Source organism: Juglans regia, chromosome 9 (genome assembly GCF_001411555.2).
Source record: "Juglans regia cultivar Chandler chromosome 9, Walnut 2.0, whole genome shotgun sequence".
Taxonomy (NCBI): domain Eukaryota; kingdom Viridiplantae; phylum Streptophyta; class Magnoliopsida; order Fagales; family Juglandaceae; genus Juglans; species Juglans regia.
In genome coordinates this window covers 22,056,865-22,076,619 of record NC_049909.1, presented here as the reverse complement: position 1 = coordinate 22,076,619, position 19,755 = coordinate 22,056,865, and the positions used below count along the sequence as shown (strand labels likewise).

The 19,755-nt window shown below is 35.7% G+C and overlaps 1 protein-coding gene, 1 non-coding gene and 1 pseudogene across 4 annotated transcripts; 2 read left to right on the top strand and 1 right to left on the bottom strand.

The window, feature by feature from the left end:
• Nucleotides 1–3,157: 3,157 nt before the first annotated feature.
• Nucleotides 3,158–6,303, bottom strand: LOC108992527 (annotated as a pseudogene).
• A 7,684-nt stretch (nucleotides 6,304–13,987) lies between these two features.
• On the top strand, nucleotides 13,988–14,061 carry TRNAI-UAU. The gene has a single exon. It is a non-coding gene; the product is annotated as a tRNA-Ile (tRNA).
• A 182-nt stretch (nucleotides 14,062–14,243) lies between these two features.
• LOC108992507 (protein IQ-DOMAIN 1) lies at nucleotides 14,244–18,062 on the top strand. 3 transcript variants are annotated; one of them, XM_018967120.2, is made up of 5 exons: nucleotides 14,244–14,371; nucleotides 15,023–15,147; nucleotides 16,192–16,419; nucleotides 17,221–17,334; nucleotides 17,427–18,062. In XM_018967120.2, the coding sequence occupies exons 2-5, from the start codon at nucleotides 15,073–15,075 to the stop codon at nucleotides 17,709–17,711; spliced, it is 702 nt and encodes a 233-aa protein (XP_018822665.2). In that variant the 5' UTR covers nucleotides 14,244–14,371; nucleotides 15,023–15,072; the 3' UTR covers nucleotides 17,712–18,062. The 3 variants fall into 3 exon arrangements, with proteins under 3 accessions (XP_018822665.2, XP_018822667.2, XP_035550070.1); XM_018967122.2 differs by having other exon boundaries at nucleotides 15,009–15,147; XM_035694177.1 differs by lacking the exon at nucleotides 14,244–14,371 and adding an exon at nucleotides 14,491–14,774 and having other exon boundaries at nucleotides 15,009–15,147.
• The last annotated feature ends 1,693 nt before the right edge of the window (nucleotides 18,063–19,755 follow it).

Genomic DNA, 19,755 nt, shown 5'->3' with positions numbered 1-19,755 from the left:
AGAGTAAATAGATAATCCAATATGGATGCAGACCAATGCTGATACTTTGCTGAAATTTAGATTTTTTTTTTAATCTTGATTTTTTATCTTTTTTAACCTTGTATTTTATTTTCCCAGACAAATAAGCTACTGAATTTTTTACTTTTTTTTTTTTATTTAAATCATTATATCAGGTGCACCTTAGGACTAGGAATATAAATTGTGATCAAGGCTAAGCTGAGGATAGGGTGTTGGGCAGCTTAGGGTACTACTATTAACAGAAAGATTTCTGATGTCTTTTAGATATGTTTATGTTTTTGGTTTAGTAAGACTTACAGATTTATCAGTCATTTATGTTGAGACTATCGGGAGATTGTGGCCCCTTAGGTTTATGTTATTAATATAGTGATGACTTTGGGAAGATTATTATGTGTCTATTTGGAAAATATAAGATTGATTATTGTTTTCGAAATCTTTGGGGATTTTAGATGTATTGAGAGACAAGTTTATAAGTGACATGTAGTAATTCTCCGATTCATCCGAGACCGGCTCTATATATATTACTTAGGATACATCCTTATACTATTATATTATAGTATAATTTGATTTGCAGGAAAAATTTAAAAATTTGAATCTTACCAATCAAATCTTATCATGTAAGAATTGTATATGGTATGTCATTCGGATACTAATTAGTTTTTTTTTTTTTAATGAATAGGTTTAAAATAAAAAAACCAATTCATATGGAGCAAATTCTGATCAAGCTGTCTTTGTGGCTACAAAAGTGAGGCTCAAGTTGGTACAAATTTATTATTGGAATCCATCACATGAATTTTCCAATCTTAATACCTTTTACACACTAATCAGACATTGATAAGTTTCCCCATCACCTCAAAAGGATAGGCCCACCTTTTATCAAAATAATAATTCATGCTTCTGTACTGGAAACCTTAGATCCAAACAACTAGAAAGGCATAGATTAAATGTGAAAAACAAGTTAAGCATGCCAAAGATTAAGAGATGGTTTCATCTCATCTCATTGTTTATTATTTTTTTAAATACCCATATAAAATATAATTAATAATTCACTTTTTTTAAATATCAAAATAATAATAATAATATTAAAAAATAATATTTTATTTAACTCATCTAAAACCATCTCATCTCACTATCTAAATCAGCTCATAGCCATCTCGACCTTTTTATCAAAGGACCCACCCAAGCAGCTAGCCACTGCAAACCGTCTTTGACTTACTGATGAAACAACTTTAGTCTGCTAGATTCTTGATTGGGAGGACAAGCAGTGGAGCCTAGGCCTGCATCAATCACAACATATGATGGCCTCTTTTGTTGTTTAAGGTGCCATGGATATATGCAGGTATTTGATCTTCATTACGATCATTCACTTCTGGTACAGTACCTTCATGTTTGTTTCGATCTTGTTCCTTCATTTCTCTTCGGCAGTTAATTATTGGTGGTATGGGCTATTCATTTCTGAAAACATGATCTAGATCATCCATTGGTGGGAAGCTTTTGAGGGTGATAGGATAAATAATTTAGAGGAGGAATATCAATCTTTAATTATTGTAGTTATAAGTCCCTATGATTGGATGCCATATATATAGACTAGCTATATAGGCTGTTAGGAATTAAGGCAATTCCTTGCTTGCATGCAGGTAGATCTGATGTAATTCCCCAAATATGTTAATTAACACTAAACACTATATATATATATATATATATATATATATATATATACTCTATTATAATAAGTGGTTATCTAAATGTAATTCATTATCTTCGCATCTCATAGGTTCTTCCTTAGTAAGTTTGGTTTTCTGTCGTTTTCTTTTACTCATTGGATATTATTATTTGTTTGTGTGCTCTTTTTGCAAGTGTTGGTTTGTTTATGGGGTTGGTTCTGTTTTTGTTATTGTAATTTGAACAATAGTGATTAATGTTTTATTTTGATTGATTGTTTAGGTCTTTTTGATACCATGGTTTTGATTGATTGTTTATTTGTATCACCTAAGTGTTTGGTTATAACCATGGTTTTCTTCCGTCACAAGTGAGGGCTATTAATAAAATTGGGGTACCAGCCTTTTTTTTTTTTTTTAAAGAAATCTAACTGTGAATAGTAACTTTTGTTGTTTTTCTATTAACTTTTGTTATTTTTTCATTAAGTCTTGTTTTACCAAAAGGCCCGTAAAACCCTTGACCATTTGACATGTACCTCCATTTTAGAATTTAATAAATGATATTGTTTTACCAAAAGGTCCTTAAGACCCTTGACCATTTGACGCGTAACTGTCTTGTAGAATTTAATGAAGGATCATATTTTACTAAAAGACCTTTAATATTAAATTAATAATATTTTATTGTTATATAAAGAGTAAATCGATAATCCAATATGGATGCAGACCAATGCTCATACTTTGCTGAAATTTAGATTTTTTTTTTTAATCTTGATTTTTTATCTTTTTTAACCTTGTATTTTATTTTTTCAGACAAATAAGCTACTGAATTTTGTACTTTTTTTATTTTATTTAAATCATTATGTCAGATGCACCTCAGGACTAACGCACCCGAGGCCGTTCCCGTGTGTGTGTATATATATATATCATACAAGAAAAAAATGTAAAATACTATTTGCTAATTCTCAATAGTTTGAGGATGCAGTACCTTTCTTTTTATTATTAAATTTAGGTGTAAAATACCTAAGATAATTAGATCATAAGGGTGCATGTCAGCTTAATAGTTTTTAATTATTTGATGAGACCAAATTGAAGTAAAAAACACTCATTGTTATTCATCTTCTACTGAACATCATGGTCGGAGCTCCATATTCCTCGACTGTGCCTAACAGTCTCATAACTTTTTGGTTCATGCAGTTGGGAGGTTAGGCTCAGCTAAGAAGGAAAGAAAAGGGACGACCGAGCAAGCCTTGCAAAATCGTTACGTAAAGGGATCCGATCGATCGAGAATTTACATGATAATCCTATATATATATATATATCTAAAATAATTATTCTTTCAGAAAATATATATAGTTCTAACTTCTAAGAACAGCAATAACTGTGGTCCTTTTATTTATTGCATACAAGCATATAATACAAACAACCTGCATATGATACAAGAAAAAAAAAATACAAACAAGCATTAATATTTAACAGGCGCCAGGAGCAAGCTGCATATTACTCTTTTTTTCTTCATTTTTTTTTACATGCACACATATCATAGGGAATTCAAACACGTACGTACGTATTAGCACTCAGTTGACCAGGGAATTAAGGACCACTTAATTAGATCCATATTCTCGATCGTGATCAGATGAGAAGAGGATTGACGAGCAAGGAGGTAATATAATCTTTCAGCATATGAGAGTTAGTATATCCATCATCATCCTTGTAAATAACATCGATTACACGAGTAAAATTGAGAACTCGCACCAGGACTGGGATCGGGACAGCAGTCGGTTTGAGGAACCCTTGATTGATATCTTTCCATGCATCGGACACTTCTTTTCGGAACAGTTCGTATACCTCTTCCTCTGCTGAAACACCATACTGTTTCATGTAGCACTCAACCGCTGAGGCAACATGTCCTCTCTTTTGCTCAAACTACAGGACGTACCCATAAATTAATGTGCATTAATTGTTACATAAAAGGTACCTACTTATATATAAGTAGTGGGTGAAATGTCGAAGGGAAAAACGTCATGATAATATTGTTGAGTTTATTGTACCTTATGGGAGGCAATGTCGTCCATGAGTCTGCAAATAATTGTTGAAGCTGTAACGATTTTAGGGCCATTGGAGATCCATTCAAAAACCTCTCTGTTTGCAATATTTCCCATGCCAACTAAGGAAGTTGTGGCTAGCATTGAATAAGCTGAAGTTACTAGGGCAATACGCATGTACTCCTCCATCGTTGGAACGAAGCTTTCATGACGCCACTTGGCTTCCACATGGTAGGCTTGGACTACTTTTTTCATCTGCAACGCACACAGTAAAAATAAATTCATGTAAAGCATCATATATTCGGTTAAAAAAGAATTAAAAAAAAAAAAAAAAGGTTCTCAGTTATTAATTAATATTAATCTATAATTATTATTGGGAGCTAGCTTACTGCTTCCTTTGCATAATGCACACAGAATGATCTTCCCTCTTTTGCAGTCTCAGCCTCAATTTCATCGTAAATATCTAACAATGCCCGATAAATTGGCTTCATATACTCGGGAAGTAGATCTATGGCGCTAACATCCCATCTGAAAATGCAAATAACGAGAATTTCCCTATGATCATTATTTATCTTTAATTTGTTGGACTATGATAAAAAAACTACCTATATTATATAATAATATGTCGTATTGAAACTGAAATTAAAGACCGAATATCATCATGTAACCTTTCGATTGCTTCTGTAAATAGCTCGAGTTCTTCGTACGAACCAAAGGCATCATAGGTATCATCAATAATGGATGTCATGACTATTACTTTTATCAGAATCTTTCTTGCAAGGGAATATTGCGGTTCAAAGTACACTCCCATGACCCAAAAACAGCACTCTACCATTCGGTCTCTTGCATAAGGCAGCTTTGTTGCAAAGTCTAAGTTTTTCCACCACCTGAAAAACATTCAACTCAACTTTTTAGTATAACTATTTACAACAGTCTCCAGGGACCCCAAAAAAATGCTTTTCCCCTCGTATATAGATCACTTTTACCATCATGCATGCATGCAGTACTACTGCTCGATCGATCATCTATTACGTAAAGTACTTCAAAATCGATCATGTGGTTTATGACCATGCAGTTTGAACTTACTTTGTAATGTTGCATACTTCTTTCTGGTGTTGTGCTTGTACGACATTAAAATCTAACTTGGCAAAATTCAGCAGGGTTTTGTTGTGTGAATCTTCCTCCTGGTAGATGGAGATGTAATGGATTCCCTCTAACCTCGGTAATCCTTTACGGATGGGCCGGTTCAGAGCATGAGTTACTTTCTTTTGCAAATTACTGGCCGCCTTGATATCATGACTCACAGCTGACTCAAGATGAGTGGTGGTAAAAGCAAGGGCTTCATCAAGAATATCTTCTCCACGTAAGCCAAGATGTGCAGCCTCGTACAAACTCAGCATGCCATTCACGTCAGAAATTAAGGATGCCTTGAAATCACCTTTCTCATCTTTGAACTCGGTGAAAATATCTGTTTCATAATTACTACGTCTATGTTAATGAGCACTCAAAAGACAAATTAAAGAAATCAACTGATGCGATTACTTAATGCGGAATGAACATTAATTTGAATGCGCCAAGAAGAATTAAACCTAGCTTGGACACACCAATTACTCCTTGTTTTCCTAGTAATCAACCGCCCTAATTAGAACAAAAGTCTAATTGATGGTAATTTAATGATATGAAGATAACGTTAGTAGTACTGCTGGTTATAAGACATTTGTCAACGAAGAAAAACTGTAAAATTTGAAGGACAAATGAGAACGTACCACATGAAACATTATAACCTTGTTGTCTAAGCAATCGAAACCAGAGAGCAATAATGCAAAGGTTAAGGTCATCGTCCTTATCGCTGTTATTAAAGCAAGGAGGGTACGTGTGCACTTCCTGCAAAATTTTGTCAATCTCACTTTCAAAATGATATTAAACACCTAAGCGCTGAATTGCATCAATCAGGCCCAGTTTTTCTGAAAGCGTTTCAGTAGGAGCCATGAGCATTCTCTTCAACTCTTCCTTCGATTCTTGGAGTTGCTCCATAATTTTATCATCTGCTTCCTACACGAGTAAAATTTGAAGAATTTTAATTCCAAAATGTGAAAAAAGATTGCGAGATCCTTTAGCAATGACTATATATTTTGTTATTTGCAATTATGGTGCAAGTTAGATCAAAGATTGGATAAGAAATTCATGACCAGTCATTTTAGAAATAAAAGTTGGGGGTAAATTAACGGCGTCAAATTCACCGAATTGAAGCGCTAGCTAGGTCATCTCAACCACAGTATATTATATCATGTAAACACGAAAAAGGATAGAGCTAGCTAGGTCGACGCTTATATATATAAATATATATATGTATATATATATATATTACCATGTTGGAGTCATGATCATCAGAAGCATAGGATAGGAAATGAACACCCCAAATGGTAGGATGATAATCCGCCAAGCTGCGATTCGATTTGTTACGAGTGGCAATATTTTGGATTGAGGCAGGAAGTACTGCTGAATCCTGGATTGACATCCTACTTCTTTTCTAAGCTGAGAGGGTTTTGGTGATTAATGCTGTTGGTAGGGATGAGTTTACTGCAATATTTTTGTGCTTCAAAAGACGAGTGTGACTAACATCGGTACCATGTCCGCAGATATTTATAAACATACTCGCGTACGTAGCTGAAGATTGTAGGAAATTTAGCACTACTCCCACATAGGACTGTTCAACTGGGCCGGGTTTTTTCCCGGCCCGGTCCGGAACCCGGAAAACCGGAATCCGGTTCCGGGTTTCGGCCTGGATTAAATCCGGGCCGAAATCCGGGTTGAAAAACCCGGATCCATCCTACCCGAATACGGGTTACAAATCCGGGTACCGGGTTTTAAACCCGGTACTCGGGTCTAAACGAAAACCACAATCCCCCCCCTTCCCCGAGTCTGTCTCTCTCGCTATCTCTCTCTCTCTCGTTACGCTTGCCGCTTGCGAAAGGAGAAACCCTAAATCCGTGCCTTCTAACCGCGACCCCATCGCCGCCGCCGCATCTTCGTCGCCATCACCGTGACCCCGTGAGTCTGTCTCTCTCTCACTCTCTCTATCTCTATCTCCCTCTCTCTCTCTCCATTGGATTTCTGGGTTTGGATTATTAGAAACTATATATTGTTGAGTTTTCCATAAGCGGGCTTCTGGGTTTGGTTAATCTCTGGCAAGTTTACTTCGGAGAGAGCCCGATTCTAGGACTCGGCTTGATCTGGGTTTGAATAAACTTTTGACCGTCCGAAGCTAATGATGAAGGAATTAGTTATTAAGTGCATTGTAGGAATTTATCACTTAAATCCATGCTTTAAATATAAATTAGTTTATAACCAGTACAATGTGCAGTATTTGGAATACTTTGTTAATTGACAAGGTCTTTTAGCTTTGCTCGATCAGAATCAAGGTAAAGTAAAAACTACATTGACTTAAAATTAGTTTCATCTGCCGAGACGATTGTTGGCTCTCCAAACAATTAGTTTCGGTTTTAGGGTCTTCTTATTTTGTGGGTGTAGAGTGTGGTTTTACCTTGATATGTGTTTCTCCATGAATTCTCCAATTGAGTAGCAGAGTAAGGCTTAAGATAGCCGATAGTTTCACCAAGAAAAGGCCTAATTATTTTTGATGGATGTATTTCATTTCTTTATCATTTCTGATTTGCAATATGGGTTGGAAAAAAGAAAAAGACTAGAATTTGCCTAATCATTCATAAAATATCTGGCTTTATGCATTGAGGTATGCTTTATCCAGATTCAGTGTTGTTGGTTGACTGATTAATTGATGCTTCTTGCATTCGTTTTGATTTTGAGAAAGATAATCAGATAACAATAGTAGGTTGATAGTTATCATTGCAATCTGCTGGTTGCATCATGGCCTAGTTGTTGCTATTATGATGGAAATGTGATGTACAACCAAAGATAAAAAGAAAGCTAAATCAATACCTGATCTTCCAGTTCATTGACTTGACAAGTGGGGTGGGCATTTCTTCTCACAAAGAATTATAATCCCACCCACCCCTTAACCTTGAAAAAGGGTATATTCCCCAAAAAAAGAAGAAGAAAGAAGACCACTGATGAGTAATGATTGATGTTCTTAATTTTTTTTTTGTCACTAAGAAAGAAATACACATGCTTTTTTAGTCAAGGTTATGTTTACTGTGTTTTGAGATTGCATATTGCCAAAGTCTCTGTTCTTCTACTTGTCGATTATAATAATTTAGGTTGTGGCCTACAGCTAGGTCTGTGCTGGGGTCCAACCATGGACACTGCACTTTGAATATATTTGTTAAAACCATGGACCTGTGTATCGATCTTGTCAATTTGTGGGACACTTAGAGCATTCTCATTGGATTAGCTAAAAGCTAAATCCAATGAGAATTTAGTTATTAGGTCAATAAATTGCTCACATTGAATTAGCTATATTTGGAATATAGGTACAGTAATATCCAAACTAATTTCTAAATTTGGAACACACTATTCATTCATCAAATCCTTTTTATATTATTTATTTCTCTCTCCTTTTAATATTAATTATTTATCTCTCTATTTTAAATGTCAATTGAAAAAATATAATTAGAATACAATTACAAATTAATATATAATATTATAAATAGTAAAATATGATAAAATAAAATAAATTTATAATTAAAAAAATTAAAAAAATTTCAAAATTATTAATTATTCATTACTATATAATGAATAAATGGATAATTCAATTTGGAAATTTGATGTGAATAGTCAAAATTAAATTCATCTTATATTATTTTATTATCATATAATGAAAAAATAGCTATTCCAATGTGGAGATTTATAAAAATGGAATAGCTAAAAGTTAAATTCATCTTACATTCATAAAAAATGTACTTTAATTTAGACATTCCAATGAGAGTGCTCTTACATAGTTGCATACGTGCTTTTTTATGATTGTTCCTTGAATCCAGAAAGACCGGCTTTCCTGCAAACTAACCTAATTCATGTTGGAGTACAGACAGCTTTAATAGAAGCAAACAATCATTGAAAGCTAGTTAGATTAAGCTTGTGTCGAGTCCAGATTGACAAGGTTTGCTTTTAATTTTAACTTAGTAGTCCAGTCTTCTGTGAGCAAACAGAACTTGATCTGTTGGCATGCAGTAGACCATGGAATGCAGGGTCACAACACACAGAGGAAAATGTCTAATAAACCAAATTAGACATTTTACTTAAAATTACACTTAGAATATATTATATTTTTACACTTAGAATATTACACTTAGAATATGAAAATGTATATGATTTCGGCCCTGTATAGAATTTTACTTAAAAGAAACCTTCCTAGCTTCTCCTTGTTAATCGTATATGAAAATGTATGATGGGAATCTGATCACACTTATAATGGTTTAATAGAAGGAGCTAGCACATGACATGACCTGAAAGCTGGACCTCTTTTTTCTTCTTCTTTCTTTATTCTTTTTCTTAATTCTTTTGTTTTACTTTGATATAGCATTGTTTTAAAGTTGGGATTAGTGTTTGATTATTTATTATATTGTGTTTGGTGTTTTTTATTACTCAATAACAGATGGAAGAAGATTCTGTGAGTTGTAATATTGGTACGACCCAAGGGATTGGTGGTGACTCCTCGTCTATTCCAGTGGATGTGGAGGAGCATGGGAGTCTTCCAACTCATTCATCCACATATACACAACAGACTACCCATTCCATCCCACCTTTACCCAAGAAATAAAAAAAAACACCTAGTAACCAATCAGTGGTTTGGGAACACTTTACTAAAGTGCAACCTATTGACCACGATAACCCAAAAGCTCAGTGCAATTATTGCGCTAAGCTATACAGTTGCCACTACAAGAATGGCACTTCATCTATGCTACATCACCTCCAGAATGCATGTGAAACTTCCCCTCTTAGACTTAAAAGAGTTGGAAAAAGTCAATCTAGTGTTAAGAGGGATGCGGAGGGAAGAGTGTGTAGCCCATAAGGTATAGTGAAGTATGATGCAGAAAAACTTAGGGTGTCAACCGCTAAGTTTTTTATTAGGTGTGAATTGCCTTTTAGGCTAGTGGAGCATGAAGGGTTTGTTGAGTTTGTGACTGATTTAGAGTCTCGATTTACTTTGCCATCCCGAATTACTTTAAAAAGGGATTGTATTAAATTGTATAACGAAGAGAAGATACAATTAAAGAAATTGTTGGATGGTCAAAGAATTTGTCTTACCACCGATACCTGGACGTCGGTGCAAAATATGAACTACATGTGCATTACCGCACATTTTATTGATTGCAATTGGAGATTGCATAAAAAAATACTTAAGTTTTGCCAAATTCCTGACCATAGGGGCGAAACTATTGGGAGGGTGTTAGACTTGGGATTGCATGAATGGGGTGTTGATAAAATTTTGACCATCACAGTTGACAATGCCTCTTCAAATGATGTTGTTGTTGATTACATGAGGAGGAGAATAAAAGACAATGATTGTACTATATTGGGTGGTGAATTTCTTCACATACGGTGTGCTGCCCATATATTGAATCTGATTGTTATGGACGGCTTGAAGGATGTTTATGAATTTGTAACAAAGATTAGGGATGCCGTCAGGTATGTGAAATCTTCGCCGTCAAGATTTGCGAAGTTCAAGGTTTGTGCGGCAAAGGAAAAGATCATTAGGAGAATGATTTGCTTGGATGTTCCTACTAGATGGAACTCCACATATTTGATGTTGAGTACCGCTGAAAAACATAAACAAGCATTTGATCAATTTGTTTTTGTGGATGAACATTTTGTGAACCCCACTAGTGATGATTGGAAAAATGCACGGATTTTTGTAGAGTTGCTGAAAACTTTTTATGATGTTACATTGAACATTTCTGGTTCTTTGTATGTGACTGCTAATGTATATTTTGAGCAACTTTGCACAATTGAAGATGTATTAAATGATATGTGCTTGAGTAGTGATATTATCACTTGTACTATGGGCATAAATATGAGAAGTAAGTATGACAAGTATTGGGGTAACACAAATAGGTTCAACTTAATGATATATGTCGCTTTTGTGCTTGATCCACGATTCAAAATGATGGCAATGAAGTTTTGGTTGCAAAAGTGCAAAGGGTATGAGTTGGCGGATAAGATAGAGGACAAGGTTAAACTCCTTTTAGGCCGCTTGATCGAGCAGTATAACACATTTCGTGTGGCTAGTGGAGGGAGTTCTAATGTGGCTCAAGGGAGGCCAAACACTACGAGTGGGGAGAGTTCTAATGAGCCAACACTGCCTCCGACTAAATTTCATATCATGTTCACCAAATTCCTTGAGGAGCAGGGTGTTATGACTTTTAGATCGGAGCTAGATAAGTATTTGTCTGAGGCGTGTGTAAATAACTCGGTCGGTTTTGTTCTCTTAGATTGGTGGAGAGTTAATGCCGCCAATTATCCTGTCCTTACTGAGGTAGCACGTGATGTGTTAGCCACCCTCATTTCCACTGTTGCCTCAGAGTCTGCATTCAGTACTGGAAGACGAATATTGGATCCTTTTAGGAGTTCATTGTCTCCGGAAACTGTCGAAGCCCTCATTTGCACCCAAAATTGGTTAAGGACCAAACCTGTCGACATTCGGGAGTTGGAAGAATACGTACAGTCGATGGACCTTGAAGGTAAGTTTGAAACTTGAAATATTTTTTTAATATCTATCTATCTTGGTTTATTATCTATCTAACTTATTTTTTAATATTTTTTTAGAGGATCATCTAGCTTCATTTTCAACAGAGGATGCTGTGAGTCTCTCTTCCCATTGATGCTGAAAAAAATTTAGAGTAAGTACTTTCTCCTTTCATAAACTCAAAGTAGTTTGAAACAGTGATACAACTTTCTTATTTATTTTAATATGAAGATAATGTTTGTTGAAATCATGAACGACAAAAATCCTGCATTTAACTGCATAGAATGATTGCAATTGGACCACACTGCTTTTAATTACATTGCAGAAGGCTATATATATGTTGCTCATAAATTAACCTGCACTAAAACATTTCAAGATTGAGGATCGTTTGTTGCAATAAAACCAAATCTTCTGCATTAATGTATCCAGCACAAACTCTTTGACGAGTGCTCCACTAGTAGCCAAAAATATTACACGGCATAATGATTAGAAAAACAGCTCCAAATCTCATTATAAGTGGCTGAAGTTGGAGCAGTACTCAAGATTATGAGAGCTCAAAGTTGCCTTAATTTGTAGGTTCCTTCCCATACTCCATTACCGTGTATGCATGCTTGCTTGCTAGAGGTTAGAAATAGAAATTCATGTGTGAATGGAGTAGTCTATTTTCTCAATCTTAATGCATTGGGAAAAATGCTAGAAACTCATGAAAGGTAGAAATAGAAATTCATGTACTTGCTTCTACCTTGGTTAAGGATTGGAGATTTTACATGAATCATTCTCGTCTTTGTCTATTCCTGTAAGATGATATGGTGCTCTTACTTGTTTTATTTTTTCAGGTTCTCTAGTTTCTCATGACGTGCTGATGTAATTAGTAAACACTTGAAGGACACAAAAGCAGCTGAATACATGCCAGTTTCAAACTTTCAATTGAAGCATTTTGTAATTTTCATATATTATAATTTTGTGTTTTGTAATGTAATGTAATGTAATTTAATTTAATATGTAGTGAATTACATTATTGCATGCATTTTACATGATAATGCATGGTCATGGAAGGTTAGAAGTAGTAGAGGTTAGAAACTACTAACAGTAGTATTATCATACTGGAATATGGAATATATTACATATACATGATTATCTAATCTCAAATTAAATATATATATATATATATATATTACCAACTTTTTATATATATATATATATATATATAAACTTTTTGAGCTTTATATTTTTTTTTGAAAAAAATAGATACTGTAGAAAAAAAAAACTGGTTGAAGTTGGAACATACTGTATTTAAAATAATATGTCCTTTATTAAAAATAAATAAATTAAAAAAAAAAACCCGGGTTGAAGCTGGAACCCGGATTTCCGGGTTGTAGAAACCCGGGTTCATCCGAGTTCCGGCCTGGGTCATAACCCGGGTGTATCCGGGCCGAAACCCGGCCCGGGTTTGAAGCCGGGTTCCGGGCCGGGTATACCCGGAACCCGGATGAACAGTCTTACTCCCACACGATAATAACGGGATAAATTATTTGTGACAAAACCATATTCATTTTAATAAAAAATAGTCATTTCACATAAAATAATTGCCTACAAATAAATAATTTTCTTGTAGTAAACGTACTGAAATGCATGTCATTTAATTTACATACAAATATAATGTGAATATCTTGCATGAGCTTGATATATATGATCATTTCAATCAGTTCATCATTGAGTCCATTTTCATGCATAGTGTAATATGTTTGGCTAAGTACATCAATTATTGTCCTATAATTTCAACAATCTTTCTATTCCATCTCTTCCACAAGCATCTAAATTAGAAACTCAATATTGTTAAGTTGAAAGGGAATTTGCTACACATAGATGATCATGATGATTTTCCACAAGCATGATGATGATTTTCACATGCAAGTCACTACAACAAATAAGCATATTTCCAGCGATCAGTTTAGCCGCAAAAAACCTCCTAAAGCACCACAAATAAGTAATTCCGGCTAAAATAAGTTGCCCAAACTTTGGCTCATATAAAGAGCCAAGTAAAGATTTTTCGGGCGACTTCTAAGATTGACAAAAATACATCCTTTTACCGGCTATGTTACTAGCCGAAAATAAGAGATACAATCACCGGAAAATAGATTGCCAATATTATTTATTTAGTTGCTAAAATGCAGTCCCGGCGAGAAATAGTCGCTGCAAAATAATACTATTTTCAGTGAATATTTGTTGCCGCAAATATTAAGCACATTTATGGCAATTCTTACCTTTCATATATACTTCCAAGGCAAGGTGGATCCTAATTCATATATACATGACATTAACTATAAGAGAAAATAGGGAGTCATTCATTCAAAACCATCCTTCATCACTTGGCCATCTTCTTGCTTGCAAATGACAATCGATCTAATAATTGGGAGACAATATATAATAGCATGCAACTAGATCTTAGACAGACATGACCCATGAGTCAATTGATTCAATACGTATCTTTAAAGGTAGGAGGCACGTCATTGTCAGAAAGATGAAATTTACTAGATCTTGAAATGAAAAGATTGATTCAATTAGTAAAATACATTGAAATTTAAAGAAGGAAGATATGATTCACAATTGGTCCCGTAGCTCAGTTGGTTAGAGCGTTGGTCTTATGAGCCGAAGGTCGCGGGTTCGAGCCCCGCCGGGACCAATTTCCTTCAGTTCCTCTCTGATTTAAGTTTTCAACACTTTCAGCATCAACGCACTTTACATATATGCCACAATAGTAGATATATATATATATATATTTTTTTCACAGATAAACTGTTGGATCTTGACCCTGTACTGATATAATTGCTGACTGGACCTTCCAGAGATCAAACATCAGCTTCAGTTTAGTTGGGTTGTCAGTTGGGAGTTGGTACCCTGTAGAGTGAGTTGGTTCCCTACGCAAAATCTATGAAACTACACATGAACTTTCCCAGAACACCTCCCAAGGTCATATGTTTGCCTCTTCTCTGGTATGCACCCCTTCAACCAGCCACCTTTACTTCCCATTTCTTGTCATTATTGGATGTTAAATTCTTTTTTCTTTTTCTTTTTTTTTTGAATTTGGCAGCATAGAGATGATCTGTAATGTAATCTATCTAGGGGATGGATGTTTTGTAATGTGCATAGGCCTAGAGAATATTCTCTAATTGCTTGTGATGAAGCATACATCTTTGTTTTTTCTTTTCGTTGGAACTTTAGCACCGCGACACGAAGGCTATCGAGATTACTTGGGTGACTAGGTGGTGGTCAAGGATTAAGATTTATCATGCATTATTCAAGTAACAACAGATTCAATAACTTTGTCTGATTGCTGAATCAATGCAATGCTGTTAGCCTATTGTTTTTGTTGATCTTGTTTTCTTTCTGACAGAGGTAACCTCCCTCTTACGCCCTTTAGGCTTCGAAATATAAAATCCCTGTTGTCTTCTGTCTTTACATTTTTTTTTTTTTTTTTAATGTGCCAACGTATTACTACACTCCACAACACGATCTGGAGATCATGAGAAGCTGCATTATTGTTATTAATTGTCTTTTTGCCCCCACAATCTCGTTGTTGAAGTTTCTCTCATGACTTGCATTCATTAAATCTGTTGTATGGCTGAGCAGACTTTTTGTGATAGATCTGCATTGGGCTTACTTCCCATCATCTGCAAGATCAGGATCAATACCAATGGATTCAGGAGACTGGTTTAGGTCAATCATTTGCATAAAAAGAAGGAAGGAAGACAGATCAAAGCAAGCGAAGGTAAACAATTTGATATGTTTATTAGTTTTGGTATGTATTCTCGCCCGAATGAGGACAAAACATTCAAGGGGTGGGAAATTTTGTGTGTAATCATATTACAATGCTTGATTTTGTATCAAGCTCACACACAGAAATATCACATAGTTTTATGCCCTTGTTTGTACTGTGTTATATTATCTGGTCCCCATTGATCCATTTATGATCCATTTATGATACATTTATGTGCAGTTTGGTTGAAAGATTGTCTCAGATATGACCAAACCACGGCAACTTCCCACAGGCTTAGACCAATAAGGAATCATGTCAAAATATATACTTACTGATTTGGTCTTATCTTCATGTACCTATTCATTCAGTTACTTGTTCTGTTTCTGTAATCTGGAAATAATATAGAGATCGTAATTCTGAAGTTTATGCTACAAAGAATAATAGTATCTCACCACAAAATGCCATAAACCCAAAGAAATCAATATCGCAATAAGATATCCACTCTGATTAATGCCACTCTCTATGGTCATAGTCCCCAAAATCATCTCTTAGAAAAAAAAAAAAAAACATTAATTTCTCTTTGCAAAGTCATTCTCTTTTCTTGAGTAAGCCAAGAAAATATCTCTCTCTCTCTCTCTCTCTCTGTTTTAGACAAAAAAAAAGCTTGTGCCATCTGTATTGTGAAATCATCACTTGTCCCAAAAGTTTCAACTGAAAGGAAGAGATAAACTTTATTATTTATTTTGTATTTTTAACACTCCCTCTCGCGTGTGGGTCAGACTCCTCTTCAATGGGTAGCCTCAACACATAGAATATTTAATTAAATAGGATAGGGTGTAGAGTAAGGATTCGAATTTAGGACCTCTACTCTGATACCATGTGAAATCATCACTTATTCTAAAAATTTAAACAGATAAGAAGATATATATATTTTATTATTTATTTAGTATCTTAACATGTATAATGGTACCTGCATATCTGGGCATGAGCTCGTCAAGTCCCACTCATCGAGAACTTGTCTCATCGTCATAATTTTCTTTCTTGCTACTTATGCAGGCAAGAAAAAAATTGTGCCAGCTGAAGGATACAGCGAGATTTCAGAGCCTTATTCAGGATCACACTTACATGAAGCAAGCATCAACTGCATTGAGCTATACACATTCATGGTGTAGAATACAGGACCAAATCAGAACTCGCAGACTCCGTATGGTACAAGAAGGCCGAATTCGGCAAAAGAAATCGGAAAATCAGTTAAAACTTGAAGCTAAGCTTCATGAGCTAGAGGTACTGTGAATCTGACCGTCTCTACTTGTCATGGTAGCATTGCTTTTATTGCCTATTTGTTGGGTATTATACTGCCAGGATCTTTCATCGGCGTTTGACCGCTTGGGAAACCTTTTGACCTTCCTACATTGTGCATCTTATGTCATCTTTATAGCAGAGATGGTTCTGTTGCGAATTGGTGCTTGTAGTCCTAAGAATCACTAAGTGCACTCCTCCATTCAAAGTTTAGGACTAAGAGCCGAACACATCGAAGTTAAACTAAAGGTTTTCAATAGGGTTTGTGCACCAAGGATTCTTCAGAGAACCTGGGTCGTCGTCGCTTCCTAGTTTCCTAACGAGGTTTTCCTAGTTTCCTCCAGTTCGTACCAGTTCTGTGCATTCTTGTAGTGTCCATTCTCACGCTGCAATCATCCCGTTGTTGCCCTGCCTTGCTGTTTTCAAGCACATCCAAGTGCCAACTTCTTAAACTTCTCTTTGCTATAGAACAGAAAATTAGATTGTCATGTCGGACCCAGTATTCAGAATCATATTTTGGACAAGACATGTTAAATAGATGTTGGCAGCTCTGCAATCTCTAAAGCTTCTGATCGAAAGTAATGGCCTCATGGTTATATACGATAAAGATTTTGGAGAAGTACTTTCCATGCTTCCAAAGAAACTTTCTTTGCTTATTCATTTATCTATTTATACTCTCATAAGCAGCGTTTAAAAGCAATTGAAGTGCCTTAAAATGGCTAATCAACCAGATCCTGAACGTTGGGGATGGATGGCCATTGGCTTAGCAATTGTTAATTTTTACAGGTGGAATGGTGCAGTGGCTCTCAAACCATGGAGGAAATCCTTTCCAGGATACAACAGCGAGAAGTAGCAGCGATTAAGCGTGAGCGAACCATGGCATATGCATTCTCTCATCAGGTCAGCCAACCCATGCAACCTTTTTCCATCCTCACTTCACTTCTAATACTACTTGATTCGATTGAGAATTTATGGATGAATGTGATTTGCAGTGGAGAGCCAACTCCAGCCAATATCTTGGCCAGGCTTCTTACAACATTGGCAAGGAAAACTGGGGTTGGAGCTGGATGGACCGCTGGATTGCTGCTCGCCCTTGGGAGGTCCGGGTTCATTCACATTCTTCCGATTCAAACAAAGTGCAGACCAAGCAAAGCACATCATATCATGTGGCCAAGCAGCCAAAGAGAAAATTATCAGTTTCAGTTAAACCCGCTATTTCGAATGGGAAAGGAACCACGAAAGCAAAAGACAGTGTGCAGACGACGGCTGGAAGATAAGCTGCCTTTGAATTAACATATGTTGTTCTGAAGAACTTTCAGGCACCCAGCTCATCCTTCATCTTTACCAATTAGTGGCACGAATTGGTTATGGTTCTTGTGTATGTGTTCTTAATTTGCCGGTTCGGATTTAGGGTGAATATCTCCTGGTGGGTAAGGTAAGATAGCAGACTTCATATTCTAGATTGTCAACATCGTTACTTTAAATACAATGTATAGGTCATATTAAAATGCATGTATAAACTATTCTGATGTATTGTATCTGGTGAAGGAAAATTCTCAACTCTATTATCAGGAATCTGTTTGTTTTTTTAATGGAAAATGATACTCAGTACCTCATTTGCCAATCAACTCAAATAACTTTTTCACCCTTTTTTTTCTCAAGTTTTTGAATTTTCTTCAATGGAAAGAAAAAAAAAAAGTTTCGTTGATGGTTATCAAATATAGAAGTCAAAAGGGAGGCTTCTTAGAAAGACTAGTAAAATCAGACCTTTAGCGGGAGGGGTCCAAATGGTCATGGCTGGAGAGTAAGCAATTAATGAAGCATAGCCATGGTGCAGAGGCATATATGCTCCAAGTTTTATATCCCATCGCACTTGATAAAAACAGAAATCAACAGAATATAATCCAACTCATGCGTCCATCACCACTATCCTACAATTTTTTTTTTTTTTAAATCCTACAATAATACATACTTCCTTTGCTTGCTTTTAAGCATTTCAAATGCAACAAGAATATACCTCCTCTCCTTGTCCTCTTCTCATCTACCATTCTTCCCCCACTAATCTAAATATTCTTCAGCATAGCCACACCAGCACTTATGACTATATTGCTCTCATCTAAATACAGAGATTCAGTAGGCAACTAAACGTCCTGAATACTAAAGGTTCCACAGCACCTTCCATTGATACCCGTATTCTAAGTGCAGTATCAACAATACATAAGCCATGCACTTCTGGTTTCTTTTTCTCTTTTCCTAATCCCCTAAAGAAACCAAGAAAATTCCAAGCTAGACTAGAGATTTTTATTAGGCACTGAGATTCAAGGGGGTAGGGGACCAAAGCCAGATGGCCAACTACGACATTTTTGGTAGTATACATCTGTGCATTCTTCCATAGTTGAGCTTATTGGGTTCAATCAATTTCATTTTCATGGTTCCTCCTGCAGATGTACTGAATCCAGTTAGCCCCACTCCTTGTAGCCGCTACAAATATTTTTCTTCCTCCTCCAGATGTACTGGATCCAGTTAGCCCCACTCCTTGTAGCTGCTGCACATATTTATCTACCGTCCTCATTATTGTAGACTATGATCTTAGATTCCAACCTAACCTGATGTTAATGCCAAAGTGACCTTGACAACTGAGATAAATCTATTTTTCTGCTGCACATCCTAAGAACAGCTTTTAGAAAACTAGCTAGTAGCTATACACAGACCAGAGATTCTCCTGTAAATCTATTACTCTGTTGCACTAATTGGGTTCTCAATATTCATCCCCGTTTTGTCTTCCCTTCCATGACTCAGGTCTAGCAATTTCAGTCCTAGACGCTTATCGAGTCAGTTTATGTATACTGAAAAGGCAAAGATTTCCACAAAAATACGACACTTCAAAGACAGAAATTTGCCATTATTTCCTTTTCAGTATGGGAGGAGAGAGAATTGTGGAAGAAACACATTTACTTATCTTAACAACAATCTACTGTTCATGGAAAATGACCTCTAGTCTGGTGCTCCCAAAATCTGAGCAACGAAAGAGATGTAAAAGATAAGATAGTCTTTCAATTCTTCTTGCAGGTTTAAGGAAGTTCTTCGAGGGGCAAATCGAACTGTTTCGGTGTAAAGTATTAAAGGAACAAAACAATCAAGTCACCATTATTTTTTTTTTTTTTTTAAAAAAATCGCTTTCATGTACTAAACAAAGTGACCATTTTTAAAAGAGAGATGAAAGTGAGAGAAACACATTACTTGAACTGGTGTTGCCGGGTTTTTTGACCATTGTTCGAAACAGTGCCATATTCTGCATTTGGTTTCAACTTTCACCAGCAA